We start from the raw sequence: 8,892 nt of genomic DNA on the forward strand, positions 1-8,892 counted from the left end.
TATATATATATATATATATATAAATATATATATTTATATCTATACTATATATATATATATAAACAAGCTGTATTCTATGTAATGTATAAAACTATGCCATATATTCACTACCCAGCCCTATCAGGTGGCCAAATTGAAAATTGAAAGTGCCTTTGACTTTTGAGACTGCAAAAACACAGAGCAAACATGCTTCCCTGCACAACTGCTTTAGTGTTATGAAACTTACTGTTGAACTGGCAGCTGCTATGAAAAAGGCCAGGTGCACTGTATGCAAATCCAGGTATTAAAAGGAGTAGTGGGAGTCATGAAAACCATGTACTTACTACATTTGGATAATTGTTTGTAAGAAAAGAACTGCTTAGTGAACTTAGTCGATCTTTTGTACCTTTTAAACAGTTACTGATCATATTGTTCTCTTTCCCATAGGCCCCCCCCCTCCACTCCCTCCAATGCAGCCACCAGGCATGGATACGCCTCACAACTCCCTCAGCAGCTCTGTTCCTACTGTTGTCACCTCTGGAATACCCCGGAAGTCGGCCCCTCTTTTCTCTGGTAACATCAGTGTCCTTAAAAGCTGCACACTTATGTATAATGTATAATTCGTTGTGACTATGACCATCTCTGTCACTGTTGAGCTCAATATCAACATTCTGACCAGCAGACAATTATGAAGCAGATGTGTATAACCCTGAGGCTCCCAGCATTACCAGTGTCTCCAGGCCAATGTATCGACACCGGGTCAATGCTCAGAGACCGAACTTGATCGGACTCACAATGGGAGACGTAGACCAGCCTCCCAGAGGTATTCGCATGAATTTGAATGCATGGGTTTTGAATGGGTTTTCTTAAACTTGCATGTACATAAATAAATATCATTGGTTCACAAAAGAATTATAGTCAAGGTGCAAAGTGCTCATAAATAAACATTCAAGATATTTTTAAACATAAGTAGAGGACAAATAATCTGTCATATCCTATGGTGATAATGTGCAATTTTCTTTAACGGCCCAGTCTTTGAATAATAGTGTGGAAGCTCTGCCATGGCTGTGTTTTTTATGCTGTCTGTTGATCCACTCCTTGATCAAGAAATGTTGAAAAGCATAAATTTGTACCCTCCCAGATAAAATACCGTGTCTGTTGATCCACTCCTGGATCAAGAAATGTTGAAAAGCATGATTTTGTACCCTCCCAGATAAAATACCGTGCAACTCGATGCGGATTGTTATGGAATCTAATTCAAGAAAGAGATCCTCTGTGTCCCACGATGGAGGCCCCCTCCTCAAGAAGCCTTGGTTCGACAAGTAAGTGATCACACAGTGTATGATATGAAACTTTGTCTTTTCCTGGTGTTTTGTGTCACCTGCATTCATTTGTCAGGCATAAATACTTCTGTACAAATGTTGAAGTTCTGTTCAAAACATTTAGTGCTCCAGCTTTTGTACCTTTTTGCTTTATTTTAATATTAGATGTGTGTGTCGTAAACACTGAAACTTTACTTGGATTGATTTAATTTTTTTTTTTAATTTCCTTCTTCTTTACACAGGCCAAACTTTAACAAGCCCAACCATCAGGGCTTCCACAAAAGGCTCCCATTCTCTCCCAACACCAAGCTGTTGGTTCGGCAAATTCCTCATGAGCTCAACAATATCAGCAAACTCAATGAACACTTCAGCAAGTTTGGCACCATTGTCAACCTACAGGTTAGGGCTCATAATTCTCATTCCTTTGAATTAGCAGCCACCGCTTTGATTGTGATTGATTACGGTATATGGTTTTTACTGACTAAGTGGTGCTCTCCAATAGACAGTGCATGAATGTGTGAAAAGAAAGTAAGTTTGAAATCGATTTTTTTTTAAATTCTCAGTTACTTTTATATGTGCTGAATGCAAACAAATGTTGCTGACTATTGTTTTATTTTTTTTTTTAAAAGATTATGATCACTCATTGTTACACGTTTGATGTTAAAAGTCCTTTTGTGTCTGAAAACTCTTACAGGTGGCTTACCATAATGACCCAGAGGGTGCACTAATCCAGTTTGCCTCTCCTGATGAGGCCAAGAGGGCAATACAGAGTACAGAAGCGGTTCTCAACAACCGCTTCATCAGGGTGCACTGGTTTAGAGAAGATCAGAGCAATGATGGTCCTGGCCAGGGTCACCTTCAACAACAACAACAGCAGCAGCCAGCAGTGGTAAAGATCCATTTGAAACACTTGGTTAAGTGAAATTGTTTAGATTATTTATGGGCTGCAACTTATTGTACTAATCAACTGCTTTTACAAACAATAATGAAAGGTCAATGAAATCCGCTTTTACATATATATTTTTTAAAGTAATACTAATTTATACATCTTAGGGAAACAGTCAGTATTTTTAACATCAATTCATATTTTTATTAAATCATTCAGTAAGAATCACAGGATCCCATGATAGCAAAACATCACAGTTGTTGTCTATTTTTAAATGACGTTCTTAAATGTATTTGTCTTTAAGCAGCCCGCGACCACCTCAGTGAAGCAATCTGTCAAAGACCGACTCGGACCTATGCTCTCTGTGAACTCGGAGTCCTCTCAAGACTCCAATATAACTGTTCAGGTGTGTGTATGTGATGGATTTCACATTTTCTTACTTTTTCAGATGTAGAAAAGATTTTAACCCCGTCCCGTCTCTTTTCTCCAGAAAGTTTCTGTTAAAGACCGTTTGGGATTTTCTTCCAAACAGACAGCACCTGTGGAAAAAGTAGGGTATTATTATCTTTTAAATTTTTCATTTTCTTGTATTCCCTGCTCATCTCTGGGAAAATGTTTTTATATTCCATTTCAGGTGTTCTCGACATCAACAGGTCTGGCCAAAACTGTGTACAATCCCATCGCCCTAAAGGCGGCTCAGAAAACGTCAGAGGAAGCCCTGAAGAAAAAACAGGTAAGAGAAAATGAAAAAGAGGGCATAAGGGATTAAAGGAGATATAAATTTTACATGTGAAGAAATACGGATGGCTGCAGCTTGGACTTTAGTGCTAAAGTACGATTCATTTTACAGGAAGCTCTTAAACTACAGCAGGATGTGAGAAAGAAGAAACAAGAAATACTGGAGAAGCACATTGAGACACAGAAGGTAAAAAGCATTTTAATAAAATAAAAATACAGAAATAAACCCGTTGACATATGAACATGATTAAAATGTTTCTATTGACTTGTTAAAACCACACAGTAGTGACACAAAATCAAACCAGAGACAAAAAACGAGGCCGAGAAGACAAGTGAGGCTTCCGTCGATAAAGTTAAAGGCTCTGCTTGTTATAGCACTGACTTATCCGCAAAGTTTGTTAATTTTACCTTTTGAGCAGTTCACTATCTACATATAACCAATTTATTATTTTTAAGCAAAAAAATCAGATTAACTCATATCCTTATATCACACACAAAAAAACATTTTGAATTAAACAACATGGTTGACATTCAATGAACCCGACTGTGTCCTTGTGCCTGACGGGGTATTTTTGGACAACTTTGATGCAATTTTCTTGTCTTCTTGCAGCTTCTGATATCTAAACTTGAGAAGAACAAAGTCCAAAAAGATAAATCTAAGATCATGGAAACTTTGGCCATGTTGAGCAAGAGCATCACTAAACTACAAGAGGAGATAAAGGGAATCTCCAGCAACAATCCGCTGCGTGTTGCCAAAAGCAAGGCCCAGGTATGATTTCCTTTCTAACACTCCTGCATAATAGAACCTGGTTAATTAACCTGGTTATTTTAGTTACTTTTGACGTTAAGGTTCAGGTTATCCTTTTCATAGTTAATTGTTGACAACCAGCTACAGGTTTATAATTCTGCCAACATATTTTTTTCTTGTTTATCATGTTGATACAAAATTTGTTTGTAAATTCCATTGTAAATAGTTGTAATTCCATTTACTGATGCGTGGTATTGTTATGAGATTCAGATCATGTACATTGGCTTTGTCATTTCCAATGCATGTTAATCTTTTCAGGCACAGAGAGAGCTGCTGGACACTGAGTTGGACCTTTACAAGAAAACTCAGGCTGGAGAGGACACAGCAAAGTTGAGGATCAAATATACACAGCTGCAGATTGAGGTAATAATAAAGTGCTGTAAGGAACACGGTCCCTCAAAGTTGAATTTAGGTGGCAACGTGCTATTTACACATCTGCCACATGAGGGCACTTGAGCTCTTGCAACTTGATCGTAGTGTCCTCTCCTGTTCTCCTGTTGTTGACGTTTGTACAAACTTCTATTTTGGCCAAATATTCAAATTGTTTGACCTTTAGTTTTTCTCTCTACGGTCTTTCCATTCAGGCTGCAAAGAGGGGTCTTCTGTCAACAGGAAGAGGCCGGGGGGTGCACAGTCGGGGACGAGGTTCCCTAAGAACAAGGGGACGAGGCTCCAGAGGCCGGGGAAGAAATATGCCGCACCATGCAGTGGTGGACCACCGGCCACGAGCAATGGAAATATCTGGTTTCACTGAAGAAGACTGTGTCAACCTTTTACCACACTTTGCTGTAAGTCATCTGAAATAACAATATCCATAACTTTACTGGGATGATCAGATAAAACATGTATCAGCATTTACATCTGGACTGTTAGAAGAGCATATTAAACCTAAGGCGTGTTCTTTTTTTCTACTTTTACTGTGTTTGAATGTCAACTGATTGTAAAGTTAATTTTAGAACCAAAACAAATCAATAATGGTTTTAAATGTGCAATGTTACCCATCAGTAGTGTCACCTTACGACAGCAGTCTGTGCTGCTCAGAGCTCCTTTAGAAATGTCCCCCTCTTCTGGACAGATCAGATCCTGCTTGTGCTCTGGTCTGTTGTAGTCTTGTCTCTGTTCATAGAAATCTGTGATTTGTCAAAAATATCCTCCCAAAAATAACCCCGCCCTACCGACTCCCCAAAAGCTCCCCACATCAAATCCAAATCACTTATGCTAGCCTACAAGGTACTTTATGGTACAAGGTATTATCTTTAAGAAGCTCTTGAAGACCCTGCTCTTCAAAGAGGACCGTCGTCCCTTGCACTTTTCTCTTTTTGTCGCATTGGATAAAAGTGTCTGCCAAATGCATAAAATGTAAAGTAACAAAAGTATTGATTTTTTTTTTTTTTAAGCAACACGGAGAGATTGAAGATTGTCAAATTGACGAAAACAACCTGTCCGCGGTTATCACCTACAAGACGAGAGCAGAGGCAGAGCAGGTGATGCCTTTTTTTTAATGTTTTGTGTTTTTTTGTGTTCACACTGTGAAGATGTACATTTTGGGTTTTGTGTGTGTGCGCAAATACTCAGTTACTTTTTTTTGTGTGTGTGCGCAAATACTCAGTTTGGCGCAGCCCCTTCCATGGCTGGGGTTAAGTGTTTCATTTTCTTGACAGCTGACAGACCAGCTTATCCTTCTGCTCTTACCTGCAGGCGGCTGTACACGGAGCCAGATTCAACAACCAGATTTTACACCTGGCCTGGCACAAACCTGTCAACACTCTGACTGCTGTGGAGGCCGACGAGGCAGAACCTGAAGAGAACGAGGTTTGTAGACATTCTTCACTTTGCTTATTCATCTCCTCACAGAGGATGTAAGATGGTCTTGTTTTCAGTAAGTGTTGCCTTTCGGCATGATGAAACATTAAAAGAAAAAGAATCAGTTTGTTTCCTTCATCTTTAGTTAAAAACTCAATTGTTGTTTTTGAAATAAACAACACAAGGGGGAGCCATTAAACATTATATGACATTGTTTCAAAATGTAGAAAGTGATGATATATTTATACTGTGTACATCATATGTTATATATTTCCTAATTATATGAGGAAATACATAGAATTTAATTAGAAAAATAGAATTTGTTTTTCTGTCCCAAAGCTGAAAATGTGATCTTGAAAATGAAAAGAAGAAATTAAAATGTCCTTTTTCATTTCCCTCTAAATGAATATATGACTTGACCTTTCGACTCTCCTGTTAGTATCCAGAAGAATCATTGAGTGACGATGCACTGCTGCAGGACGATGATGAGGAAGAGGATGACAATGAGCCTCGCTCCTGGCGTAGATGAAGATGCACCACCAGCAGCTCCTCCTCCTCTGGTTACAGCGGTGTGGGAAAAACAAGCAGCAGATCAAGAACTTTGTAGGATTTTTTAAAGCCAACTTAGAAATCAAGCAAGATACATTTGTTTTGGAGAGAGTATTTTTTTTTTCTGCCCACACTAAAGATGTGTCAAATGAAAAAAATAGGGTTCATTTTAACGTGTGTAACAGATGTCATAGTGGTGATTTTTTTTTTAATGCTCTTAATGTAGAAATAGGTGACATGTTTTTTTTTTAATCTGTTTGTTTTTGTTTAAGGTACACAATGTCTGGACAGGTCACAGGACTGTAATTCTGAAAAAACTGTGTTGTAATTTCAAAGATTGACGATCAGGAGTTTTGACTCGAAGGATCACTTTGACTGGTGTAAATATTTTATTTCTGGATTTCAATGATTTGTATGAACGCTTTGGTTTTTTTTTTGAACTGTACCAAAAAATAAAGAATTGAAATGGTCTGAAAATATCCTGCCAAAACAAGCAAAAAACAAAAAAAAACAAAAAAAAGAATGAAAAGAAAGAAAAAAGAAAAGTGGCAGTGAAAACAAAAACTCCCAAAATGAGTTTTTAAAAAAGACCATTTCAAAAAAACAACCCAAAAAAACTTCCTCTTCTCCTAAAGAACAAACATTCCTACAAACTTCCTTCTTCCACACATGTCACTAAATGTTGCATTGGTAAGATGACAAAACAAAAATATTGAAATTCATATTAATTAATCTCAGGAGTTCACCAAATTTCTCCCAGAACCACTAACGCCCTTTGTGTTTCTTTTGCAGGAGCTGTGGAAATCCTGCGAATTCTGAGCGATGTCATCTGTAAATTTGTAAACTTGTGTTTGAGTTTTAAAAGTAATTTGACACTGTAATTAAAGAGAATATATATTTTTGATTTAAAGTATTCTGTGTAGTCTTTGATTAAATCTGTCGCTTTGATCTCATTTTATTTGAATTCCTAGGTAAATTAAGGCGAGTGAAAACATTCCTAAACTTCCGTGCTGCATCATCACCAATGACTGAGAAACATGGGTGAGTGTATTAAAGCCAATAGTGCTTTTTATGTAACACTATTTAATACAAATGGGTTTGCATTTAAGGTGCTGGTGTAAATAATTTCTATATAGTACCACCATGATGACTAACATTAGAATATAGCAGCATAGGCCTTCCCTATTAGCTTCCACCACACAGGAGAGATGTTTATAAATTATTATAAAAATGTTTGTGTTTAAATGTTGTATTAATTGTGCATGGTATGTTTCCGATTTATTCGGTTAAAAATGTAAATGTGAAAATAGGAACTTTCGCCCTGTACCACTAGAGAGCGCTCACGTACCAGTTTCACTGTGTACCACTAGAGAGCGCTCACGTACCACTGGTGGTACACGTACCACAGTTTGAGAACCACTGGTGTTGAGGTTTTGTCATCCAAATGGATTCACATTGACATTGCCTCAATCCAATTTTCAAACTCAACATTTAATGACATGTCGACAGATATGAGGCGGTAGAAATGTTTTCTGATTTGAAAATGACAAAATGGTGATTTGGCAGCAGGTGGCATTTCCGGTGATCTGGTTTCATGGTTGTCTTTGTGTTGGTGATATTCTGTATCTTGGCTTCAGAAGAAGTTCTATACAGAACCACAAACGTACGAAAATATTTACTTTTGACGTTCTAAGATTAGGGCCGACACAAAGATGCACAGATTTTACAGTGCTTTAGGTGCACAAAGAGAATGAATACCCCAATCAGTGTCCACTGATCCAGTGTTTCTGCACCACCCCTGGTGCATGTCAGGCTCGCAAAGGTAATTGCGAGAAATCCGATTTGCTCTGTTATACCTGCTGTTGTTGCTCCGAGCTCCTATCTCTGTGTGTTGCCACCAAAAATACCCACCCCGTCTCTCCGTCTCTCAGTCTGGTAGTGTTAAATTCACCTCCTGCCGACCCATTTGCCCACCCCCCCGCTGCCATTAAACCCATCTGAGCGTTACTTATGCTCAACCCAGTCTGGACACTTTCGCTCGCGAGTCAACCTGCATCTCTGAATGTCCGGTCTGAATGGACTGACGGGAAAAACCGACGGTTTCAGACAATAGTTTGGTTTCACTGTGTGGAAGAAGAGCATGTTTGAATAAATGTAGGACTGTGGCTCTTGTCATTTCCACTCTCTTCACTGCGGATGTGACCAGCAGGCAGGGATGTTTTGTTAGCACTGCTGCCTCCCCTAGTGTCTCAGGGCCAGAGGGCATTTATTCGCTCTGTGTGACATAAGAAAACGTGGGCTAACAAATTTACAGCACCCACATCGCCCACCATATAAATCTTTACTTTCTGATTTGTGTCAGGGAGACAAATGAGGTGAAATGTTTCCGCCGACCAACAACTGCAGGGTTTTTTTTTTGTGTGTGTGTGGAGAGTGCAGATTGAATTTGAATCCATTCTTGATTGACTGTGAGAGAAATATGTAAAATTTATACTTTATTTTGCCAGGGGATTTGCTGCCTATTAGTAGAAACGATTGAATTTTTCTGATGCTCACGAGGGCTCAAGAAGTCGGTCATATGGAAGATGAATGTATTTATGCACTTCTATTTATCTGGACTCATTTGAATTCTTGTGTCATTCTAGCAAAACAAACAAGAAAACATGACGACTATAGATATCAATTACCTCTTAGAACTACAGTATACCTGCAACACTAGTTTAACTAAATGAATACTATTGTAGCGTTACCTCTCCATATAAAAAAGCATACGCTTTTCTGATCTTAAATACCAGCAGTGGCCCCAA

General features: G+C 38.4%; 1 protein-coding gene across 3 annotated transcripts in view; it reads left to right on the plus strand.

The window, feature by feature from the left end:
- The window catches only part of rbm26 (RNA binding motif protein 26), a 10,139-nt gene extending 3,553 nt beyond the window's left edge, over positions 1-6,586 (plus strand). Inside the window, exons 8-22 of one of the 3 annotated variants that reach the window (XM_008337555.3) lie at positions 427-552; positions 659-802; positions 1,193-1,301; positions 1,544-1,700; positions 1,996-2,190; positions 2,492-2,593; positions 2,678-2,737; positions 2,822-2,920; positions 3,038-3,112; positions 3,536-3,694; positions 3,992-4,096; positions 4,318-4,521; positions 5,131-5,217; positions 5,432-5,545; positions 5,976-6,586. In XM_008337555.3, the coding sequence (XP_008335777.1) occupies positions 427-552; positions 659-802; positions 1,193-1,301; positions 1,544-1,700; positions 1,996-2,190; positions 2,492-2,593; positions 2,678-2,737; positions 2,822-2,920; positions 3,038-3,112; positions 3,536-3,694; positions 3,992-4,096; positions 4,318-4,521; positions 5,131-5,217; positions 5,432-5,545; positions 5,976-6,065 (1,826 nt within the window). In that variant the 3' untranslated portion in view covers positions 6,066-6,586. The remainder of the gene's footprint in view (positions 1-426; positions 553-658; positions 803-1,192; positions 1,302-1,543; positions 1,701-1,995; positions 2,191-2,491; positions 2,594-2,677; positions 2,738-2,821; positions 2,921-3,037; positions 3,113-3,535; positions 3,695-3,991; positions 4,097-4,317; positions 4,522-5,130; positions 5,218-5,431; positions 5,546-5,975) is intronic. The other 2 variants (XM_017030929.2, XM_017030928.2) reach the window with 2 other exon arrangements.
- Positions 6,587-8,892: the final 2,306 nt, after the last annotated feature.

The sequence above is a fragment of the Cynoglossus semilaevis genome, unplaced genomic scaffold, assembly GCF_000523025.1.
Source record: "Cynoglossus semilaevis isolate Cse_v1.0 unplaced genomic scaffold, Cse_v1.0 scaffold684, whole genome shotgun sequence".
NCBI lineage: Eukaryota > Metazoa > Chordata > Actinopteri > Pleuronectiformes > Cynoglossidae > Cynoglossus > Cynoglossus semilaevis.